This window comes from Halichoeres trimaculatus, unplaced genomic scaffold, assembly GCF_033239565.1.
Source record: "Halichoeres trimaculatus isolate MK-OKI-2021-1 unplaced genomic scaffold, fHalTri1.1 fHalTri1_scaffold_12, whole genome shotgun sequence".
Taxonomy (NCBI): domain Eukaryota; kingdom Metazoa; phylum Chordata; class Actinopteri; order Labriformes; family Labridae; genus Halichoeres; species Halichoeres trimaculatus.
In genome coordinates this window covers 35,354,715-35,380,521 of record NW_027437190.1, presented here as the reverse complement: position 1 = coordinate 35,380,521, position 25,807 = coordinate 35,354,715, and the positions used below count along the sequence as shown (strand labels likewise).

General features: G+C 42.2%; 1 protein-coding gene across 2 annotated transcripts in view; it reads left to right on the top strand.

Annotated features, from left to right (window-relative positions):
- LOC141800757 (atrial natriuretic peptide receptor 1-like) overlaps positions 1-25,807 on the top strand; it is a 110,459-nt gene that overhangs the window by 28,521 nt on the left and 56,131 nt on the right. For both annotated transcript variants that reach the window (XM_074683526.1, XM_074683527.1), the window contains exon 3: positions 20,269-20,456. In XM_074683526.1, the coding sequence (XP_074539627.1) occupies positions 20,269-20,456 (188 nt within the window). The remainder of the gene's footprint in view (positions 1-20,268; positions 20,457-25,807) is intronic.

Genomic DNA, 25,807 nt, shown 5'->3' with positions numbered 1-25,807 from the left:
GTAGGAAATAACAATAATTTGTCAAGAGTTCCTGTAAGTTTGTGAGTTTTCGAGCCATGATAAAGTGTCTTACATTGGAAAAGGGAATGAAAAAGGTCTGAAAACTGTTGGGATTTTTCCTTTAAATGTCAGACACTTGCTTAAAGTTTGTTTTCTGTAACTTCCTGTTTCTATGAGCTTAAAACACAAAAAGAGAACGTCTCAAAAGAAACGTCAGGAGCCACGTGTCTGGAAATCGTTGGTATTCGTCCTGATCTTCTGAGAGACAGAAGCTTCGTCTTTGTTTATCTGAGCAGATCCCAAACCGTCAGAAAGATAGTCAGAAGAGGACTCAACCAGCCAAGGACCACCCTGAAAGGGCTCCAGGAAGACCTGGAGGCAGCAGGTACAATTGTTACAGAGAAAACAATAGGCAATGCACTCCACCGCCATGGCCTCTATGGACGCTCAGCCCGCAAGACTCCATTCCTCAAGAAAAGGCATGTGTGGAAATCGTTGGGTATTTGTCCTGATCTTCTGAGAGACAGAAGCTTCGTCTTTGTTTATCTGAGCAGATCCCAAATCGTGGGTGTTGATTAAAGCTGAGGTGTCTCTTCACGGTGATTCATCCGTCTGTGTTTTGTGGAGGCACGGCGCCGTAAGCTGCAGCAGAAGTTTCAGTTTTCTGCTTCGTGAACATCTGCTCCGTCTTTATTGAAGCGCCCACAGTTGTCATTGTGGCGTGTTTTCTTCAGACGCCGTAATCGGCGCTGATCTGGGAACAGGCCGACTTTATCGCCGCTGATAAAGACGGCGTGCGAGCGCGCTGATGGAGGCGTAAATCACAGCAGGGACAAAGGAGAAGAAACAGGAGTGATCATGAGACGGTTGTAATTTCAGATTTATCAGGGCATCACGGTGTGTTTGGTTTCCTCTCCACCGTCTGTCAGAGAGCTGAGGAAGTGATGGAGATAAAAACCTGGATTTAATATTAAATCATTGTTCAGCGTGAGGTATCAGATGACACGCAGGGAGGAGGGAAATTAACAATTAAAGCTCAGCGAGGGAAAAAAGCAGAGCTGCTGGTTTGGAAATGACTCTAACCTTTAACCAAAGAGTTTTTCACACAGAGATCAGGGGATTTTCTCTGGGATCAGTAAGTTTTCTGGATTAAAACTTCTCTCAGGAGATGAACCGCCTGCAGAGTTTAAATAAGAAACTCCTACAGTCACAAAGGACAGCAGGAGACAGTAAACGTCTGTCTCTGATGAAGAGGTGAGTCACGCTGTCAGCAGGGTCGACGCGTCCCTCAGCTCCTCCAGATCCTCCGTGCAGACCCTGGCACACGCAGTGAGATCAGAAAATAAACTCTGCAACATGTTCAGGCTCCACCCCAGCGATCGTCTACACACCTGAAGAAGTCTGAGCCAAGGAGGAGCTTCGTCAGATGCTCAGACACCTGCACGGCAGCTTCCAGAAGTTTCCAGCAGCTCTGCTTTCACGATGACAACACGTTGGACTTTCTTTATGTATAAAGACAAAGAAAACAAGGGAGGAAAATCTTTAACGACTCAGCCTTTCAGTCGTCTCCTGAGGGGGTGGAGAAGTCCGACTATCAGACCCTAATTGGTCGATTTGAAAACAAAGATGGATCAAAAAAGGCTGAAATTATTGCAGTTAGAGCATTTAAAAAACCTAATCAAATAAAGAAATGTCTACCGATAAAGAAATGAGACATTCAAACTGAAACAGTCCCTGAAAAAGCTGTAAACAGGTTTATTTCTGCTGTAAACTAAAATATTCTGAATGTGTGTTCATGTGGTTCCTGCACTTTTGCAGCCACCCCCTAGTGGATACTTTTGGAACTGTTTTTTTTTCAAAGTGATCTTGAAAAGTCTCCCTTCTAGAAATAATCCTGATCCCAATCCACACTTTAAAATGAGATTATCAGCTCCAAAATTGCTGGTCACAGGTTATTTTAAATTGCTACTTCTCAGCTTCCAATTTGGGTCGTCTACAGCACGTCTAAGTTTCTATGACAACACCACACCTGCTGATGAAGTTTAGTAGAGAGAAGAGAGATCTGTGTTTTTCTCTGCTGAAAACGATTTCTGTGATTAATTTTGTAGTGATGGTGGACACTGGAGCCTAATTGTGAGACAGAAAAAGGACAGAAGAGCAGAAGAAAGAAAAACAGGAGAGAGATAGAGCACGAGCTAAAGGCTAAAAGGGCTAACCTGTTTGTGCGAATGTTGTCTCCAACCCACAGTCAGCAGTTATTCTGCAGTGGTCTGTTCAAACTTGGGAGTCTATCAATAAAATGAAGAGCCAGGTTACGTTAGCTCTACTTGGTGAGGTTGGAGTTGGTAGATGAGCTCTGGTAGGACAGAACCAGGATTCACTAACGTTACACGTTACAGACACGTCTCAGAGCACCGGGCTGTGAGGAGAGAGAAATATAGCAGCTGCTAAGCTACGCTACAAACTGACAACGTTAGCTTGTTGTCACATTAGCCTAAATGAGCTCTTCTTTCAAGAAGGGCCTGAAAAAGCTTTCCCTGAACGCATTTAACCTGTTTGTAATCTTGTTTTGTTTTTAACCTTGCTTTACTGTCGCACTTTGAGATCACTTTGATGAAAAGTTCTTTACAAACACAATTTATTATCATTATTATAATTATTATTATTAATATTACAGATACGTCGGAGCACCAGGCTGCCGATAGCACTACATGTAGCCGGCTGTTACAACGTTTGCTTGATGTCATGTTTCAAACTGTATCTCTGCATAGCTGTACTGATAAATACCTTACCTCAGCACGTCGTATCCAGTAAAAATTTGTTTTGATCTGATCTCTATTTAATTCCAAAACAAACACACACCTCGCTAAAAGTGATTTACGACAGTATGCAGAGACTCCGGGCCACAAGGTGGCGAGGGAGAGCCATCAAAACAGATCCTCCTCATAGCATCTTTGAGATTTATTTTTTGGGGGTCTTTTCGTGCCTTTAAAGTGATAGGAAAGGGTGGTGAAATTAGTGGGAAAGGGGGCTGGACCACCCACTGGAGGGCCAACCTCATGGAGCACGACCGCTACGCCATCTGCTGTGTCCCAGTTCGGCAAGTCTCAGATACGCAAGGCTCCAGTTTTTTGCTGAATGTTGGAGCTGTGACGGTCAATTTGCAAAAAGCAGATTGAGTCGGACGGGAAGTCCTGCATGGAAAATGTCCAGTGACTTTCAAATTAAAATAAACTGTCAAAACCAGATCATATTTATCCTGACTACAACAACAAACCGACACGATGAGCCGAGCTAGACCAGGAGTCGACAGGTTTGAGATTTTACAGCCCAACATGAATGGGAAGAGGGTTTCATTGGGGGCGGGAGATCAAGAGGAAACCTCGGTCTGAGACTCCAGTTTTCCTGGTGTAACACTTCTTGAATCATCTTCATATTTTAACCCTGGAGTTTTCTGCTGGTTAAAAATCTCGTAACGTGCAGCAACAACTTCAGATGTTTGACAGGTTTTGATGCAAAGACCTCCTGATGTGGTCCCTTGAAATCCTGTCGTTACATCAGGGAGTTTTGCGCTCTTTACAACCAGAGTTTCTGAGTCCAGCAATCCTAAATCAAAGCTTTAACATCCTCTGAAATCTCCCTGACATGATCCTTCCTGTAGCTCCATCACCGCCTCACCTCCCGTCGTCAGGGCAGCAAAGCCAGCAGTCAATCATCCTGAACAAATCTACCCACAAGGCCGTGCTCTCAGCGTCCTCCTTCTCCTCCTCGCCGTTGTTCCCGTCCATCTGGCAGTGGTTAAAGATTAATACGCTGGAATCTCTGAGCAGGAGAGGAGCCGAGCGGTTTTCCTCCTGGCTCAGAGACAGGAGAGTGACGATAGCAAAGCGGACTGAGGCTGAAGGTTCACCCAGTTCAGACTGGTCCAGATGATTCTTGTTCCTCTGGAGCAGTTTGTGTTTGGTTCAAGTTTCCCTGACCCCCTTGTTAAACCCCCTACCTCATGTCAGTACCTGGTTTTTAAGCCAAGGAGCAGTGACTCAGGCTAAGGTACAATCCCCAACAAAGCTCCCGTGGTAGACGACGTAAACAGATGTGAAGTAGTTTCCAGTAATTCTCTTCAAAACTAAAGGATGTTACTCCTGCAAGATGGAGAAGTTAAATGGGGAAATGAAAACGGCAAAAACATATGATAGGCATGGTTGAACGTTGGGTTGGATCGCGCTTCCTATAGAGATACGACTTCCACCAGATCCCTCCCCACAAGAAAATCACGGTACCCAACCGCCAAAGTCGCAAGTCCAAGGATTTTGTGCTTTTTCCACTTTTCTTCTGGTCCATGTTGGGCTGTAAAACCTTTAACCTGTTGACTCGTGGTCTAGTTTAATTTAATGTGTCAGTCAGAAGTTTTATTCTGAAATCTAACCGGATGTTTGATGTGGTTTCCGTACACGACTTTCTGACTTTTGAGTTCTGCGTCTAACGAATAGATGGTTTGGGATATCTGCTGAAGTAATTCTAGGATTGCCGGATCTGACGGCCAAATCAAACCAGATACGCCCCCAATTTGTCACCGCGCTGGATCTGACAAGTTTCAATTCAAGACAATAGCCCTGTTTTTGCCAAGTGGTCTGGATTGGATCAGTACAGTCTGGTACGGGCTGGATCAGTAAAGTCTTATCCTGTTTCTGTTTCCACAGCCAATCGTGTCCTTCTTGGCAGGCGGCGTGTAAGCGAGATGCTGATAGCTGCGTCAGCTACGTAATAGCGAGACGCCATATCAGCGTGACACAGTGTACCCCGCTAATAAATCCAACGAAGAAGAAAAACACGACACAGTAAATTTGTCAGGAAGTCGTCTGGAGGTTTGAACATGTCAGGGTTACGTGTCGTTCTTTATCACTGCTGTCAAACAGGAAGTGACCATTCTTTCTACCAATCAGCAGACTGCAGTGTTTCTAGCTCCACCTTCTGGGGTCAGATCAGTTTAATCTGACACCCCAACAGAAGGGAACCAAACAGTGGGACGGTACGGGTTGGTAATTTGGGGACCTGTCCCAAGATTAGTCAAAGTCCATCAGAGCTCCTTGGCTTTGGAAAGACCTGTCAGAGGAGGTAAAGTCGGTGGAGTCAGTCGCCTCCTTAAAGTCACTTTTATAGACTCGCTTTTATGTGATACTGTCTTGTTGTTCTCTCTATCTTGTCTTTTATCTTTTATCTCTTTTATTTCTATCTTACCCAACCCAAATTTTGTCAGTGATTTGTCCTGGTTTCAGTCAAAAGAAAACGCCACAGTAAGTCAGAAACTGAAGCAACATCAGAACAACCCGTGACTCACAAAATAAAATTCACCGGGTCCACACCAGGTGGTTTTTATCTAGACTCCAAAGACAAACGGACATGATGAGCAGAGCCAGACCAGGAGGGTACAGGTTTGAGGTTTTACAGCCCCACCTGAACCAGGAGAGGATCAGCATTGGGGTGGGAAGCCAGTGGACGCCAACAGTGACAGCGTGGAGATGGACCTGATATGGACCTGGTGGAATTGATCTGTTATTATCATAAAGCCAGACTTTCATCAGACCCATTTTAACTCCTACACATTAACCGTTGATACCAAACCTAGCGACCACACAGAGGAGATCCAGGATGTGCTAACACCGACTGCTCTCAGTGTTTTGGTGGAAATGTTTTGAAAAAGGAAAGTGCTGTAGTTCAGATAATCTCACATTCAGAAAGAAGCTGAATTTATAATGACTGAGCCGACAGCAGCCCTCCTAGGTGTGTCGAGGCCTGCGGGCTGCAGATATGAACTCACCCTGAGTCTCTTCAACAAACGGTCCAAACTGCATCAATGGATTTATTCTTCTTTCTCGCTCTGAGTCAGAGCTCACGCTGCTGCTGCTGCTTTCATGTTCGCTCGTTTTGCATCAGAATTGAGTCTTTGTGAATAAAAGCAGCTCTGTTCTTCTTCATCTGAAGTTGGGATGGCTCATTCAACTGGTGTTATTGAGGAATCTTAAACCTTAAAATTATCTAAAAAAAACTCTGCATTTTTAGATTTGATGCTGGCCAAAAAACCTGGGTCCTTGTTGCATTTCCTTTAAATAAAACCAGGTCTGGTCCCCGAATCACCGACCTGTATCGTCCCACTTCCTGGTTCCCTTCTGTTGGGGTGTCAGACAGGTGGAGTTAGAAACACTGCAGTCTGCTGATTGGTGGAAAGAATCATCACTTCCTGTGGGACAGCGGCTGCTGTATTTCTCCTGGCGTCACACTTTTATGTAGCTGAGGTGGTATCAAACTGTGCTGATCCGTACCGGACCACTTGGTGGTAACAGGAAGTTGAGTCAGAATTTCAATCTGGTCACCACCAACAAAAGGCTTTAAGACTCAGGTCATTTCATAGAGTTTTACCTCTTTAAGCAGTCTATGAATCAGCTTTGGGGCCGTTCACACGACGACAGTTTTAGAGTGAAATGAAAAATTTGTTGCAATTTGGCCTCACGTTTACCTCGCTTTGTAGACTATGAAGTGTGTTCATATCTATACAGACTTAGAGTCTGGTGAATAATTTTCTGAACAATAAATAGTTGAAATTTATGAAATTGTGATGTCTTATTTTTTTTATGATAATAATAATAAAATAAATAAATAAATAAATACATATTTAAAAATAATAATAATAATAATGATAATAATAATAATAATAATAATAATAATAATAATAATAATAATTATACTACTGCTACTACTACTACTAATAATAATAATAATAATAATAATAAATACATATTAGATAATGATAATTATACTAATAATAATAATAATAATAATAGAAATAAATACATATTAAATAATAATAATAATAATAATAATAATAATAAGCTTGCAAAAATATTAAAAAAAAAAAGAATTTCCCCAAAATTTGCATAACTTGCCAATTTTTTTAAAAACTCTAAAAAATTACCAAAATTTGTTAAAAAAAATTGAGAGTTCAAAATTTGCTCAAGTTTTTACAAATCCTTGAAATTTCAAAATTATGCAAAAAAAAATTACAAAAATTTCAAACAATTTGTAAAATTAAACATTTCAACAAAAACAGAGGTTAAACTTTTATCTGAAAATGTACAACAGAGAATGTTTGATCTGTTTTCTGTGTTGAAGACCCCCAAGGTGACTAAACCAGGATAAACGACTGTAGGGGGTGTATGCTACCGCAGTATTGTTTACATTTATGCTAGTATCAGCTGTTGGTTTTGGCGCGTTTGCACATGTCACATGGGTGTGCGCGGGGAGTTGTGGTTAGCAGATAAATGAATGGATATAATCACCTGTTCACGGTGGCGGCGAGGTGGAGAGGGGGTGAGTAGAGAGATTGTGTTTTTTGTTAACTGCTTAGAGCAACTGAAAACAGGTGCTTCATCATCCTGTCGTGCTCTGCCTTGCTTTGATTGTTTGTTTGCTGCTCGAGGATAAATACGAACGCTAATCCCGGAAATGGTTTCCTTCTTGTCTGTGCAGCGCGTCAGCAGTGCAGTGCTCCCTTACTTAGCCTCTCAGTGACTTCGTGATTGGTTTTGAGTCACTACGACGACGATTAGTGAAGGCAGATATTTATTCAGGAAACACCGAATTATGTGACCAAAGGTAGACTCGTTTTCTACACATCAGATAAATTTGTTTGGTTTTGGGGGACGTTTACATAACAATGGGTTTAGGGTGAAACGCAAAAGTTTTGTTGTGTTTCAGCCTCAAATTTGCACGGAAACAGCATTTTAGCCGACCTAAAGCGCAAACTTTTGTAAACGGCCACCAGAGTGGGATTTTTCTGTAAAGCTACACCAATGCACCAGATGATTGGCCCAACTCTACTTCATAGGAGATCTACCAAAAGCTGCTTCTGGATAAGACAGTTATAGCCCCACCTACAGGCCTGGCATGCTTACTACAGCATTTTCAGTCCCATAGCGTTTCCATGTAAATGCAGATTTTGATTTCGTGTAAACGAGGCCTTTAGCTCTTTGTTTCTTGATTGATTGAAAGTTACTTGCAGTCATTTTTCCAATATGGCGACCTTCATCTTTGGACTTCTTGTAGTTTCTTCAGAAAAGCAATTGCTGACATCACTGAGACTACAACCACATTTATGCTTGTTATAGGTGTTTCACGACAGAGTTTCTGAGGAAAGAGAAACCTTTTAATTCAAATGTCTTCTTTGTATAAATGAAAAGCCTGTTTTAACATTGAGTTTTTTATCGTATCACACGGGTCCACTGAAGAGGTCTTGTCCTCTTCCTGGTTTTATGTGGATCCTGTGACTCAGCTTTTAGGGGCTGCAGATTTATTGTTCTTTCAGGTCCTCCACCTCCCCCTCTGTGGGGGTCTCTGGGACCGTGACGCTGATGACTACATGTTTCAGGGATGCAGTGTCAGAGCTCAGCTTTCAGTCCCCTGCAGCCTCAGCTCAGCCAACCCCCCCACCCCCCCATCACCCCCCCACTGCAGCCTGTTCAGACTGAAAAAGTACAACATGTGAGGGACATATTGACCAATCTGCAGCACGCTCCTCGTCATCTGTTTCTCTTTGTGCTCCCCCCGTGGACCTGAACAACATCCTGAGAGGCGTTTCCATAGTAACCATAGGATTAGCATACTGTGGCTGTGGAGTTATTGTTGGATATTAATGCTGACCCCTCGCTCCTCTCTGTCTCTTTTTGGGGTGTAATTTCAGCTGATTTCAGGCGGATGCGTTCCCGTTTAGAAACATGACCAAATAAAGAAAAGGAACGTTCAAAAAGAGCACGCTGACACCTGCAACACGGGCCACGTTTGTTCTCCCCTGATGAATTTTAATGAGCTGAAAACTGCACATTTCTGCTCGGTCAAAACGCCTTTATAAGGAGAAGGTATTCAATTAATTCACAAAAGTCAAAGGGGAGAAAAAACAGAGTCTGTGTAAAGATTTAATGGGCTGAGGCGTATTAAAAGTGCCAATTTGCGATGAACGCGCTGGTCCGTGACGTTCCTGGGTGGACTCAGTGATGGACGGCGTAAGGAAGAGATCCACAGCTTGGTGTGAAGTGTCGTGGGTTCAGATCCTTACAGTGATATCAGACGTTAAAAACTCAACAAACAAATCCTCAACTCTTCGAAACTCTTTCAAACAGCGTGTGTTTGTAGCTCATAAAAAGGCAAAAAGACTCTGACTGATGACTTCCTGTTTTGCGATTCAGGATAAACTGACGTCACAGGGAAACTCTTCACAGATGTTTGGATTGTAAAGATGTTTTCCTGGTTTAAAGATTTTACATCAAATACAGTTTAATGATGCAGTTAAAGGCTCTGTGAGGATCTGTTTGGTGTTGGTTGCAGTGACACCTGTGGTTGAACTTGGTAGTGTTTTTCCAGAATATGTGTTCTAGCCTTTAGCTCCTGTTTTAGCCTTTAGCTCATATTTTGGCCTTTGGCTCATGTTTTAGCTCTTAGCCTGTCTTTAACCTTTGGCCTGAGTTTTAGGCTTTTGTCCATTTTTTTACTTGTGTTTTAGCCTTTAGCCCATGTCCTGGCATTTAGCTTGTGTTTAGTCTCAAGACTTTGTTTAAGTCTATTGTCCATTCTTTTTTTGCGCTTGAAGCTTGTGTTTTAGCCTATAGCTCCTGTTTTGGCCTGTATTTTGGTGGGTTTTTTTGTGTGTTTTAGCCTTTATCTGGATGTTTAAGCTGTAAGCTTTTGTTCAAGTCTTCAGCTCCTGTTTTAGCGCTTAGCCTTTGTTTTGGCATTTAGCATTTGTTCAAGTCTTTATATCCAGTATTAGCTTGTGTTTAACTTTTATCTTGTTGTTTTAGCCTTTGGCTTTTGTTTAAGTCTTTAGCTCCTGTTTTAGTCTTTAGCCTTTTTTTTAGCCTTTAGATCGTGTTTTAGTCTTTGGCTCCTGTTTTAGCCTGTGTTTAAGTGTTTTTCTCGCGTTTTAGCCTTTAGCCTTTGTTTTAGTCCTTGGCTGCTGTTTTGACCTTTATCTTACTGTTTTAGCTGTTAGCTTTTGTCTGAGTCTGTGGCTCCTGTTTTAGTCTTTAGCATTTGTTTCAGTCTTTAACTCTTGTGTTGCCTGTGTTTTAGCTTCTATTTTGTTGTTTTAGCCTCTAGCCTGTGGTCTAGCCTTTGGCTCCTGTTTTAGCCTGTGTTTTGGCGTTTTTCTCATATTTTTAGCCTTTAGCTTTTGTTTCAGGCTATAGCCTGTTTTTTTAGCCTTTAGCTCCTGTTTTCACTTTAAGCTTTTGTTCAGGTCTTTTACTCCTGTTTTTGCCTTTAGCCTGTGTTTAAGCCTTTGGCATTTGTTCAAGTCTGTAACGCTTGTTTTAGCTTTAGCTTGTGTTTTGGCCTTTAGCTTTTAGCTTGTGCTTTAGCCTTTAACTTGCGTGTTAGCCCTGAGCTCCTGTGTTTTGGCCTTTAGCTCGTGCTCTATCTCTCTCCTGTTTCTCTTTCTTCTGCTCTTCTGTCCTTTTTCTGTCAGACAGTTAGGCTCCAGTGTCCACCATCACTACAAAATTAATCACAGAAATTGTTTTCAGTAGAGAAAAACACATATCTCTCTTCTCTCTGATAAACTTTATCAGACGGCGTGGTGTTGTCATTGGGTTATAACTGGATACAGAGATTAAATATTTAGAATTGACCTGTTCTGGTCTGATAATCTCATTTTAAAGTTTGGTCTATGAACAGACATTTACGTAAAAATGAGAATATTTCACGATTTCTTTGTTGTTTTCTGTGTTTGTTGACTTGCAGCTTCTACTGGTGGATGTTTTACGTGTCAGCAAAGAGTCAAACTGAGGCTGCAGATGAAATCATGAGGGTATGAAATGGTGATTATGAGCTGATTGTAAAGTAAACTTGAAGAGTGGATGATTGAATTGACTCAACATGTCAGCGCTCAGTCTGAACCCAGACCCAGAGCCGGTCTGTGGAGTAGATCTGCCGTACAGTTATAGAGCCGTGGTCATTCACGCAGTAATTGCGTCTCTCTGGACCCTAACGAAGACGTCCAGTCTGATAATGATCTTGAGGATATTGTAACGTGTTTCACTCTGTCTGCGTCACTTTGCTGTGATTAGCCCGTGTGAGGAAGATGAGGAGTAATTGAAGGACCTAATGAAGAATCTGACAGCCTCCTTCTCTCTTCACGCAGACGTATCTAATTACAGGAGCGAAGCGTTGACTTGATTTGAAAAAGGATCCAGCGTGGTGTGCAGGAACTTCAGCGCTGCAGATTTCACTGATGGCAGCAATCAGAGCCACTTAGCAGCGTCAGGAATACAGGAGGTCATTAGGGTACAAAAGCTGGAGCACGACTTCTGACAACCTGCTGCAGAGAGAAGAAAGTCAGCTGAGCTTCATCACAACATTTATCGAGCTGTAAAAGCTCCTTTAGCAACCAAAGCTAATTAAAAAGTGATCGACTCCAGCTTCTGCTGCAGGAAGTAGCTGAAAACGATGGAAAAGCTGTCATCTTTTCTATCCTTATAGACCTTTCTGCACTTTACACTTTCTGACTTTAGTTTTCTTGATTGCTGCTGTGACTCCTGAATTTCCTCTCAGGGATAAATTGAGTATTTTCTATTCTCTGAAACAAAAAATCAGCTTCTGTTGGTGAAATTTGGGGGTTTTGTCCATTTATGAGTTGAACAAACTGACAATCCACGCCACAAGATGACATCTGACATCTGATATCTGGGGCTGTTTCCATCCAGGTAGTAGAGCTTTAGGCCCCATTTTCAACAAGTGGTCCGGTTTGGGTCAGTACAGTTTGGTACTGGTTGAAGGCGGCATGTGAGCCATCCCAATCAACCAATCCCAAACGTAAACATCCTTTTAATGTAAGAAACGTGGATAAACACCAAAAAAGAGCAAACAGTAAAACCATGTAACAACTTGGGTCACAGTAAGGGGCAATTAAGGCTCTTCAGGCTAGGTGCATCAGCATTTAAATTAGCCAGAACTACTAGAAGACGACAATTACAAACTAAAGCCGAGTTTCCACCAAGAGGTACAGGTTGGGATCAGTCCAGTTTGGTACGGGTTGGATCAGTCCAGTTTGAAACGGGTTTGATTAGTCCAGTTTGATAAAGGTTGGATCAGTCCGGTTGGGTACTGGTTGGATTGGTCCAGTTTGGTACGGGTTGGATTAGTCCAGTTTGGAACGGGTTGGATCAGTCCAGTTTGAAACGGGTTGGGTCAGCCCAGTTTGGTACGGATTGGATCAGTCTAGTTTGTTATGGGATGGATAAGACCAGCATAGTACGGGTTGGATCAGTCCAGTTTGGTACGGGTTGGATCAGTCCAATTTGGTAAGGGTTGGATCAGTCCAGTTTGATAAGGGTTGGATCAGTCCAGTTTGGAACGGTTTGGATCAAATCAGTTTGGAATGGTTTGGATCAGTCCAGTTTGGTACGGGTTGGATCAGTCCAGTTTGGAACGGTTTGGATCAGTCCAGTTTGGTACGGATTGGATCAGTCTAGTTTGTTATGGGATGGATAAGACCAGCATAGTACGGGTTGGATCAGTCCAGTTTGGTACGGGTTGGATCAGTCCAGTTTGGAACGGGTTGGATCAGTCCAGTTTGAAACGGGTTGGGTCAGCCCAGTTTGGTAAGGGTTGGATCAGTCCAGTTTGATAAGGGTTGGATCAGTCCAGTTTGGAACGGGTTGGATCAGTCCAGTTTGAAACGGGTTGGGTCAGCCCAGTTTGGTAAGGGTTGGATCAGTCCAGTTTGATAAGGGTTGGATCAGTCCAGTTTGGAACGGGTTGGATCAGTCCAGTTTGAAACGGGTTGGGTCAGCCCAGTTTGGTACGGATTGGATCAGTCTAGTTTGTTATGGGATGGATAAGACCAGCATAGTACGGGTTGGATCAGTCCAGTTTGGTACGGGTTGGATCAGTCCAATTTGGTAAGGGTTGGATCAGTCCAATTTGGTAAGGGTTGGATCAGTCCAGTTTGGAACGGTTTGGATCAAATCAGTTTGGAATGGTTTGGATCAGTCCAGTTTGGTACGGGTTGGATCAGTCCAGTTTGGAACGGTTTGGATCAGTCCAGTTTGGAACTGGAGGCTGATCCTGTTTGTGTTTCCACAGTGAATGGTTTCCTTTTGGTAGGTGCTGTTTTAACTGGATATCGTTAGCATCGTCCGCTACGTGACAGCATAACGTCATCGCAGCGTGGCACAATGTCCCTGCTAATAAATCCAAGAAGAAAAACACAACATCATCAGTATCTCAACAAAAAGAAAGTTCTCTTCAGGAAGTGGACTGATATTTAGCATTTTGAAGCATATCGGCATCTGCCTATTTTAAAATCTGGCAGCTGATAAGAAACTAAATTTTCAGCCTGTGTTATTTTGGCACCTCTTTGTCTCTGGCGTCGTCCCACTCACAGCACCATCTGATGACTTTTTTTTGGAAAACTTGACTTCCAGAAAACTTAAGGGAGATATTTATTTTTTCAAACTTTCATTTAACTTTATAATCCAGCTGCTGAGCCTGGGAGATGCTTAATCAACACATGCTTAAAGACTTTAAACCAAGTCAAGTGTTGGAGTTCGTATTAAATTTTCACGTCAATATTTTCACTTTTACTGCAAATCGATATCAGCCCCAAATATCAGTTACCGGCTTCCTACTGATAAGAACGGCATGTTTAACCTGTGGTGACACAAATATTGACGAGACGTGAAAATCAACTGTTTTTTTGGTGTCGTAAAGCGCACCCAGCTAACGTCTGTGTGGAGAGATGTAATGACAGTAGTGGCCTCTGGTTTTTGAAAAGGGCAGACCCTGTTTTAATCACCCTCTCATGTGCAGCAGTTTTCATCTGTCTGATGAGTCTGAACCCTGACTCTGATCCATGAACACACACACACACACACACACACACACACACACACACACACACACACACACACTCTGTCCTCTTCTTTCTGACCAATCAAACCACATAAAAACCCAGCACAGCGTTTGGAGGCAGCTGGTGTCGTCTCTCAGCTTTTTCTGCTGCACTGGGCGAAATGTCTGCTCCTGTTATCTGGTCTGATCTCTATCTGCCCTCTGTGTTTTAACCACTAATGGTTCAGGTCCAGCTGTGTCAGCAGGCCGCCATCATCGCCACATCCTGTTTGGTAAACAGCTCGTTACGGGGCCGTGGGCTCTCTACTCTGACGCCTGCTGAAACAACGCTGTGGCCCCTGCTGAGTTTTTTTACTCTGACAGAGAAAAGCTGTGCTGAGTTTTTTTTAGCATCCAGAGACGAAGAAGCATCAGTAGAGGAGGATCATAGTTTTTATTCTGATTTTCCTGAGGAGCTGTTTCCTTTACAGATCTTCATCATGCGAGATCTTCATCATGCGACCCAAGCAGCTTTAACGCTGAAGTTCAGCAGTCTGTTCAGTCTCTGTCTCCTGGATCCTGTCTGCTCACAGCAGGTGAAGCTCTTCGCATGTGGCCTTGGTGTCTGATGTTAGCTCTGTTAGCCATGTCTGTGAATAGCATGATGCTACTCTGCCCTCTGGTATTCCCTCTGTTGCTGGGTTAGCACAGCTAGCTCGTCCATCTTATTGGAGATAGATCTTACGTTCCCAATAACGATGGATGGAAGGACAGGTCCATGTCGTCACTTCTTAGCTCACACCTGAGAACCAGCACGTCGTCCTCGCCTTCTTCTCCTCACCTTGTGGGGAAACATCTGGCCTAGCACCAGTTAGCATTGACATGCTACAGGCTGCTAACAGCTGAGTTCACATTTAAACAATGCAGCCATGGTTACATGTAGGATCTCCAGACAAACACAGGAGAAAAGTAGTAAAAATATCACTGAAGACACAAAAAGTTTGGTGTCCATGACCAACAATGAGCCGTACAAAGAAATGACCCGCTCCAAATGCAAAGATTACAAAAAAGAGTTGAAAAATTACAAGAAACAGACAAAGAAAACAGATCCTATTTTCCCCTTAATGACCGATGGGATGAAGCTCAGGTCGATGTCGTCACTTCTTAGCCCACACTGCAGAACCAGCATGTCGTCCTTGTCTCCTTCTCCTCAGCTCACTGGGAACACCAGCCCCAGCACCAGTTAGCATCAACATGCTACAGGCTGCTAAGGGCTGAAATCTCTTGTGTAAGCAATGCAAACATGGATGATCTTTGGACACACAGGAGCAACAAAATGGAAACACTGCCGCAAAAAACTCAAGACTCTTTGTTGCAAGTGATTGAAATTGAATTGAAAACATGGAGAAAGTAGTTTCACGTAAATAAGTTATCCCTTAAAACTAAAAACAAAGAAAAAAATCATATTTGGTAACAAAGGTAAATACATCAGAATCAGAATCAAATTTTACTGCCAAAAAAAAAAAAAAAAAACTGCAGGAAGAAAATAGAAAAGGTTAAGATTTAAAATAAACAAAAATACAAAAATATGTATAGAAAAATTATAATAATTTAATTATAATAAAAATAAAATAAGATAATAATAATAATAATAACAATAAAAAAATAAAATAATAATAATAATAATAATAATAATAATAATAATAATAATAATAACAATAAAAATAAAATAATAATAATAATAATAATAATAATAATTATAAAGATAATAATAAATAGAATAAAATAAAGCAATTCAATAGAATAAAATGAAATAAAAAATAATATTAATAAAAAAACATTAGTATTTCTGATTAAATTCTTAGGTTTAATCATTGTTAAAAAATCTCAGTTTAAATTAGGCTACATATTATAAACAAATAAAGCAAAGGCGTGGTGAACTGCATGCAAACATCCAACCAATCCTTCAAACCCATTATTCCACAAATTGCAGTTTTTTTAAATTCAGTGAGACTACAGATTTCAGTTTATTGCAAATCACATACAAAGCTCATTAGAAACGACCAATCAGAATCCAGAATTGTTTAGCAAAAGAGAAGGTTGTTGTGATGTTGTTTTAATGACAAAGAGAAAGCTGCTGCATCAGGCAGCCCCTCAGGTGGCGCCGAGCAACGACTCCGAGCACTGAAATCTTCAGGAGTAAAGCTGGATAACAGACTAACGAGGTGACATTTAATTATATTGTGTTATTTTTAAAGGGATTTCTGTCACATCAGCCAAATTAACTGAAGAATAGAAACTTCTATGTGAGAGAACAGACTCGATTAGAGACCACGTTCAGACGGGGGATGCTGAGGAGGCACAGACGTTGCTGCGCTCTAACAGGAAAGATCCCTCATCTTTAAACATCCTGGCATCGATTTTCCTGCAGCCTGAAGACTTTCACTTCCCTGTCCTGCATTTCCAAACACCGTCAGAGCGTCCAGAAGGAAAGCGTTTGGCTCGAGGGCACCTCGGCTGGGAGAGATCTCCGTCACCTTGAGAGGAAGCTGCTGGCGCTTCGAGTGCGAACCAGAAATTCACAATCGATGCTCCGCTGACATTTCACAGAGCACCTTTAACGCCGCTCAGTTTTAGTTCCCTCCAAATCGATCCAAACGGCAGAAGACTGAATGTTCTTGCCGGTAAGGAGGGAACGCACACGGTGTCACGTCACTTTCACATCCACTGAGCAACAGGAAGCACGTTGGACCTGTTGGAGAGTCGGAGAGGAGTCGTCCTTTAGCCGCCGTGTCAGAGCTTGACCCTGAAACCAGGAAGAGCTCTGATAGGAGGAGTCCCCGCCCTGACCTCTGACCCCGGAGCACATCCTGACTCTCACAGATGTGCGGAGATGAAAGCGGAGCGGCTTCCACCTTACGCAGCACTTTCCACAGACGCGGTGACAGCGAGGAGATGAAAGGAGGTTCGTTTCCTCTCAGCAGCTTCAGAGCGACGCCGCACAAACACCTGGAGCAGGAACACGGCTCTCTGAGGAAGAGGAGGGAAGTTTGTGTGAATCTGATTTCCAGGAACTTCAGAGAGGATGTCTGTGGCGACCTCGCCGTCGTTAATCCAGAGACCTGACAGGATTTAGGAATCAGGGGTTTCAGCTGCTGTTTGCAACATTCAGAGGGAGTTAAAGAAAAAGCTGAAGGTCGAGCAGGGAGTGAGAAAGTGTATCAACTTAATCGCCTTCAGGTCACCTTCAGGCATGAATTGACCAAATAAGAAAAAAACAACAACAGCTGAATCCTCCATAAACTGATGAGCAAAGAGTTTCCATTAATCCAGAGTATGAAGATGAACAGTCCAGGAAGATCAACACCTCTTAATCAAAAGCCGTGGTTTTTGGCTGGAAAAGGGTGGACTGCCCACTCCAGGTCAGGAGTGAGTTCATGCTCTGTTTCTACCCAACAGTTCAGTTCAGTTCGTCTCGGTACAGCACACATTCTGTCACGTTTCCTTTGACTGAAACCAGGACAGGTCCCAAATCACTGACCCGTACCGTCCCACTTCCTGGTTCCCTTCTGTTGGGGTGCCAGACTGAACAGATCCAACCCCAGAAGGTGGAGCTAGAAACCCTGCAGTCTGCTGATTGGTGGAAAGAATGGTCACTTCCTGTACGGCAGTGGCGGCTGTATTTCTCCTGGCAACTCACAGCCTTCTCTGAAACAAAGCTTGATTGTTGGATACATGCCAATCACAGAGAAGACGAATTGCTGGATGTCTTCATTGTTGCTTTTTGTTTACTGTGTCACTTTTTTCTTCTTCGTTGGATTTATTAGCGGGTACACTGTGTTGCGCTGCTCTGGCGTCACGTTATTATATAGCTGACGCGGCTATCAGCATCAGCATCTAGCATCTGGTGCTGGGTTAGCACAGCTAGCTCGTCCATCTTATTGGAGATAGATCTTACGTTCCCAATAACGATGGATGGAAGGACAGGTCCATGTCGTCACTTCTTAGCTCACACCTGAGAACTAGCACGTCGTCCTCACCTCCTTCTCCTCACCTTGTGGGAAACATCTGACCTAGCACCAGTTAGCATCAACATGTCTCTTGTGTAAGCAATGTAACCATGGAGGATCTCCGGACATGCAGCAACGAAAGCAAAAACACCGCCGCAGAAAAATCAGACTGTTAGTTGCAAGTGATTGAAATTGAGCTAAAAACATGGAGAAAGTAGTTTGACGTAAAGAAGTTATCCCTTAAAACTAAAAAAAAAAGAAAAAAAATCTTATTTGGTAACAAAGGTAAATACATCAGAATCAGAATCAAATTTTACTGCCAAAAAAAAAAATGCAGAAAGAATATAGAAAAGGTTAAGATTTAAAATAAACAAAAATACAAAAATATGTATAGAAAAATTATAATAATATAATGATAATAAATATAATATAATAATAGAATGATAATAAAAATAAAATAATATAATAAGATGATAATAATAATAATAATAATAATAATAATAATAATAATAATAATAATAATAATAATAATAATAACAATAATTATAAAAATAATAATAAATAGAATAAAATAAAATAAAAAAATAATAATAATAAAAAACAGTATTTCTGATTAAATTCATAGGTTTAATCTTTGTTAAAAAAATCTCAGTTTAAATTAGGCTACATATTATAAACAACAAAAGCAAAAACAATTGCTATACTACATAAAGTAAAGAAATGTTTTGATGACAAAGCCCTGAACCTGTTTATAACTCTTTGGTTGTTTCATATCCGACTAACTGAGTTTCTAGCTCCACCTTCTGCTCTGGCGTCACGTTATTATATAGCTGACGCGGCTATCAGCATCTAGCATACACACCACACAGGCTTTACTGATCCAACCAAACTGTGCTGATCCGTACCGGACCACTTGGTGGAGACTGTACTCTTGTTCGTGGTTTGTTTGGTGTTAATGTTGTCTCTTTGCAAACTTTGCACTCTGATTCATTTTTTGTTTTTGACCATTGAATATTGATAATTGCTAGTACCTCGAAAAGCAAGTTATGTACTCAGTCCACATAAATTTCCTGTGGTTCCTAAAAACACTGTGCAACTTTTTTAAATTAACAAGTTTGAGAGTTAAAGCTATGTGGCTGGTGTATTTTGACATCTACGAGGACTTTTTTCATTTATTGATTTTTTAAAAGTTTTTTTTATTTTATTTTAAGAAATTAGTTGTAGTAGGCAAGACATGGCTAATCCATCAAAAAAAAGCAAGGATTTATTTTTTTCTTCTTCTTGAAAACTATCGATGAATTTCCTGAAAAAAAAAATGTGTGTGGATGATTTTAAACAGGTTTTCAAGGAAAGTTTTCATCATGTTGATGAGACAGAGGTCTTTAAAACTCATGAATCAAATGTGTCAGATACGTTCAGCAAAATAGGGTTAATACATATAATCAAAAGTTGGGATTTAAAAGTTAATTTGATGCGGAGAAAATAAAAATACTTCCAAAAGTTGCACTACAGTTTGTAAAAATGTAAGAATACGGTCGGTCTGAAAGGGTTAAAGGAGCCAGTAAATCCTCAAAACCTGTTTTGAGCAAATTCTTTGTCATTTTGGTTTTCTGTTAAATACGGAAAATAAAAATCGACTCTTATCAGGAAACAATTTGGATGAAAAAAATCAGAGATTGAATTTCTGATGGTACCAACCATCCGACCACAGCCCGCTGCTCGCTGCTCAGAGATCAAACCGCCGACGCTTTCATGATGAAGACAACACAGCGAGAGCGATGCAGCACAAAGGAAGACCAGCAAACAGGGACCTGGATCTCTTCAGGTCCTCCTCTAATGCACCGGCCCTGAGTGTTTGAGGAAAGAGGAGCGGGTTGATGTCGGAGAGGAAAGCTTTCTGTGAAAGAGCAAATTCACGTTCAAAGAAACGGAAAGGAGAGGATGGCTGTTTCTAGATGTGTATTTTTAGGTAGAAAGGATTGTGACACACACACACACACACACACACACACACACACACACACACACACACACACACACACACACACACTTAGAGGAGTGTCTAAAGTGCAGTTTCAGTTTCAGCAGACTGTGATCTGGTCTCAGCGGCGGCAGGGAGACACTCTTAGCTCAGAATCAATCAGGAGAAAGCTTTTAGTCTGCCGACGTCTCTGCGGTTTCACTTCCTGCTCCGAGGTCGTTAAGACCTGAAACAATAGATGGGGGGGGGGGCAGGGACAGCGAGGAATGTCATCACGCCTCTGGAGACTTCCCGGAGCGTGGAGGGTCTGATTACAGGGGGAGAAACTGGACTGTCAGAGTCCCTTACACTCCTCAGATTGACAAACGTTTAAGCCCCGCCCCCTTCTATCTGTTACAGTGATGTTCGTGTGCTGCTCCCCGGACGTTTTCCGGAAGCTGATGGTGGAGTTCCGGCGTGCAGACCTCCCTCACGAACAGTACGTCTTCTTCTACATCGACGTCTTCGGGGACAGCCTGAACTCCAAATACAGCCAGCCGTGGGCGCGCGGGGACGAGGACGACGCCATCGCCAAGGAGGCTTTCCAGGTAACGGTCTATTCCTCCTTCCTTCTACGCACGAAAAATGTCTCCATCCTTTTCAAACCATGTTACCGTCACTGCTCACACACTTCCATACGTCCTTTACATTTACATTGCTGTTCACCAATTCATCCAGCAGGGGGCGCAGACCTCATTTTCTCTTTAAATAACTTAAAAAAATACAGTTTTCTGAACTGTTCAGTTAAATGTGGCTCATATTGAGTATTACAAGACAAATTTTACTTAAAATAAGACAAAAACACTTTTTAAGATTTCAGTTTTTTGCAGTTTGTCCAGTGTTAGCTCTGTTAGCATCGTCTGTGAATAGCAGGATGCTATTCTGCTTCTGGTATTCCCTATTGTGCCGGGTTAGCATGGCTCTATATTAATGGAGATAGATAATAATAATACTTTTTTTTTTATAGAGCGCTTTTCAAAAACCTCAAAGACACTTTACAAGGTAAATAAAGATAAAGGATTCAAGGATTCAAGGATTCAAGGATTCAAGGAGCTTTATTGTCATTTCACACATGTAAAGACATGAGGTGGAATGAAATTAGTTTCCCCGGTCCCGGTATAAGCCCGCATAACCTAAATAATACACTTTATAAATATAAAACACACTATATAAGTATATAAACAACAGTATGAAAGAGCAAGTTAAAACAGATACAAATATACAAATATACAAAATAATGAAATAACAGTTGAAAATATGTATAGGAAAAAAACGACGAGACAAAAACAGTTAAAAAGTCCAAGAATAGGTGAGTTTTGAGTCTTACGCTCCCCACAACCATGGATGGAAGGACAGGTTGATGTCGCCTCTTCTTAGCTGACAACGCGACACCCAGCACATTGCCCTCACCATCTTCTTCTCAGCTCACAGGGAACACCCGACCTAGCAACGGTTAGCATCGACATGCAACAGGCTGCAGGAGCAACAAAAAGTAAAATCTCCACTGCAAACGCAACCGGCTTGGTGACAGTGTCCAACAAATGAGACGTAAAATGTAACGACAAGTAGCAAAAAAAAAAAAAAATAACAACAAAGCAAGATCTGCTGCAGCAGCCACTCTGTGAAGAAAGACACCCCTCCTTATCTGTGAATAGCAGGATGCTATTCTGCTTCTGGTATTCTTTATTGTGCTGGGTTAGCATGGCTCCATCTTATTAGAGAAAGATAGTAATAATAATACATTTTATTTATGGAGCACTTTTCAAAACCTCAAAGACGCTTTACAAGGTAAACAAAGATAAAGAGCAAGTTAAAACAGATACAAGTATAAAAAATATACAAAAAATCAAGTAACAGTAAAATACATGTATTGAAAAGAAAACAAAAACGAGACAAAAACAGTTTAAGGGTGCAAGAATAGGTGAGGTTTGAGTCTTATGTTCACCAACACCATGGATGGAAGGAACTCGGCACCAGCATTTCGCCCTCACCGCCTTCTTCTCAGATCATAGGGAACACCTGACCTAGCCCCAGCTAGCATCGACATGCTACAGGCTGCTAACAGCTGAAATCTGGTGTGTAAATAATTCAACCATGGTTACATGTAGGATTTCTGAAACACACAGGAGCAACAAAAAGTAAAAACACCTCTGCAAACGCAACCGGCTTGGTGTCAGTGTCCATCAAATGAGACGTAAAAAGTAACGAGAGACAGCAAAAAAAATAAATTAAACAACAACAAAGTGAGAGCTGCTGCAGCAGGCAGCCACTCGATGTGGAGAAAGACACCCCTCCGTTTCCAGACCTCACCCTGACAGACTTCAATTACTCCTCAAGTGTTTTTCTAATTATTTGCAATTCATGACATTTCCCCAGTTTTTAACCGCAGCAGGTATCTTTTATTTCCCCGTCCACCTCACTCACGGTTTTCACACAGCGCTCATTAAATTTGACCTAAACCCTGGGGAAATTATCCGTCCCAGCGTCGTCCTCCGTCTCATTAGAAAGAGTAATTCCTGCCAGGTTTGCTCCGTTCCTCTGACTCACCTTGATTCTGAAGTACATGTAATTCACGTGTCATGCAAAAGCAGATCAAATTTCCCTTCACGCCGCTGCAGGAAGTGAAAGGTCGAGCGTCGTAGCAATCACCGCCGTGCTGAGATGTCACATTTCCAACGACGGGTTGAACCTCACGCTGTCGCTGAATCTGATTACCCCGCGCCATGCTCGAGTGCGTCCTCTTTCACCGCCGTCTTCGTCTCCTTTGTTCTCAGAAATGTTCTCACAGAGACGCTCGCCTCGCACAGACGCAGGATTGTTCCACAGAGAATGATTGTCGGCTTTTATTCTGTTTCCTGACGTCCTAAAGATGAAGTTGGACCAATAATGAGCTTTCATCCCCTCGTATCTCTCAATTCCTCTGTTTGATGTTGATAAATTTGTCAGCAGAGTGGCTGAAAACACAGAGCGTATGTAACACAGAGAAGCTCCTTCTTCATGTATGAGTGCGTCACAGATCGGAGATTTCAAAGTCTGCTTCAATTTTCCAGCTGAGTCCATACCGGAAAAGTTATTAAGAGATCTTAATATCTTTACCAAAGTCCTGGTTCTTGACCTGGTTCACCTGTTTAACTCTCTGACCGAACCAAACTGTTGGTGTTCAGCCTGGTGTACGTGTAACCAGCTCGTGTGATGTTGCTCCTTCGTACACCCTAAGACTATGGCACACCGTTTGAACATTTAAAAACTAAGTTTGACTAACCAAAATTAACGCTGCAGATATCAACAAAGTATTTCTGACTAGTTGTAATTATATTTTGAATGGTTTGAATTTTAATTTACGATATCTGTAACCAGGGCTTGACATTAACACCCACCAACCCGCCAAATGCGGTGGATTCCAGCTGTGGCGGGTCACACTGTCTCTCCTACCAGCCACTTTGGCGGGTTGAATTATTTATTGTAGTTTTCTGAAACAGCATCTGAAATACTAAACCTATTGCGGTATGAGACTACAACTCCCATGGGCACTGCCTGCACACAGTGCTAGCTAATGTTATCGTTTGGTTTTTATAGCGAGCTCCACAAATGCACAAGAGACAAGGAAATCGAAACTTAAGTAACTTGCTGGTGATGGTTGTTTTATTGATGTAAACGTGACAATATGATGCTAGTTTGAGGTCTGATCTGATTCGTCACTCCTGTAGTTTTCGTGTTGTTTCCTTAGTAACAGAGTGGCGTTAGCTTCTCCTGCTAACTGAGCTAACGCCACTCTGAGTGTTTGTTCTGCTGATGTAATCTGGCTGAGGTGACTGAGAGCTGCAGGGCGAAGCGCGGCCTGTCCCGGTACGTAGAGATGGAGTAAGACGGAGGATGAGCCGAGCTGCGATGTGGATGACTGACCACCAAAACAAAAGACGACAGAGGAGCGGCGCTCGAATAACATCCAGTGTTTACAGAGACAACAGGTCGACGGAGTGAAGCAACGCTCGGCGTGTTTCTCACAGGAAAGGAATTCACCCGGCTTGATAAAGAGCGCAGAGGGAGACGGAGTCATCACACACACAAAGATTTTCATTACGGGGAAATATCCTCTGATTGAAATTCCTCAGTCGTATTTGGACAGACGGCGCTCTGATGTCAGGGAGGAACCTGTTGGTAATCAAAGCTCTCTGCTGTAAGTCACTGTCTGACAGCTGGCTGCTGTTGAAGCAGTTTGTTCAGGTGTTAATCAGAGACAGCTTCACACGTCTTCAACACAAAGAAAGATCACAGCTGTGTTTCTGGTCTCTGTGAGCAGAGTCTCTGTTCCTCACGTATCTAAAGTCAGGAGGTCAGAGAGAGATGACCTGTGTGTTTACAGCTTTTTTTCTCTTCAGTACGGGTTGATTAAAGGAGGAGTCATCATTCACGGAGGCACGCCATCAGTGATGGAAATAGCTGTTTCAACACGGCGTAGAAAGATAAAGCAGTGAGTCATTGGTAGGGTTGGGCGTCATCAGCTGGATCTGTTCCGGAATTTCTCTGATGGATTCCATTCCCTGGACCCAGAATTCCGGAACTGATCCTCTGTCCTTGAAGAGTCACTGAATGAAGAACATTCTCAGAGTGACAGTTTGGCTGTTCCAAGGGTCAACATCAGGTTTAGGCTTGGACCACACGTGTAAAGATATATTTTTGACCGGATGTCTTTGTCCTTGTTTAAAAAAAAAAAACTCCGTCCACGCCACAGAAATATCTCTGTCTATACGAAGAGGCCAAACTGAAAACAATCGCCTCTGAAGCCTGCAATACCATGCCTGGTTGATAAGTGGCAGGTTAGCAAAATGTGAAAACCAGAGAAGAAGAATGTTATGAGCATGTGCAGTCAAAAACAGGAAGAAGAAACAGTCAACAGAGTAATAAGATGGCGAAAAAAAACAAATAAAATTGAGTCGTTTGTGTGGACCGACGATGAGGTGGACTTGTTATTTTGGCCATCGTTATTGATGTTGGCAACCGTTGCTACAGTGACTTGTTGCTATGCGCATGACGTCATCGCATCAACACCAGCTCTGTTTGACACCTCTACATGGATCCACTCAACTGGATATTTTTTTATTTACTCTTCTGTTTTTTAGAAAATCTCTGTTTATGTGGGGGTATTTGCCGTGTTCATGTGGTTGAGAGGTCTGATTGGACAGAAAAATGTGAATTTAGGAAAATATACATATTCGTGTGGACCAGGCTCGAGAAAAATGAAGCCTGCGCTGAAGTGTTAACCCGTCCCTTACCCTAAACCCCAACCCTAACCAGAAGTCATGTACACACCCAGACGTAAAAACAGATTGCTACGACAGTAAAAACATATGTACAGCCTGGTTTAGAAACAGCTTGGGTCTGAAATGCTAATTGTGTGTGTGTAATGAGTCAGGAATAGACGGGTGATGTTGCGGTGACTACGTCCATGTTTTATACAGTCTACGTTCACACTGCAGTCTTCAATGCTCAAACCTGATTTTTGGACATTAATGGCATCACACACTGACGAACTGACGGTACAAACCCCTTTACTGTGAATAAATCAAATCAAAATGAATGTTTTTGAATGTTTTGAATGTTTCAAATTTGTTGAAATATTGTCCCATGCCCAGTTTTTCTTCTGGTTGTCTTTGTAGGACGGTAGAGCAGTATTGTAGAGCTCTGGATATTCAGATACCAGCAGTATTAGCTCCTCCATTGATCATTTTGCCCCGCAAAACCTGCTAGTTCTGGGTTTTCTTCTTCCTTCGATGTGATTCCCAGGCGGCTGCCGCCAGAAAGTTCAACACACTGGACTCCTGGAGGCGGCGGTGTGAAGAACCCATTATTCTTAAGTGTAGTTGCTTATTTGGGCTTGCTTTGCTGCCTTTATGATCCC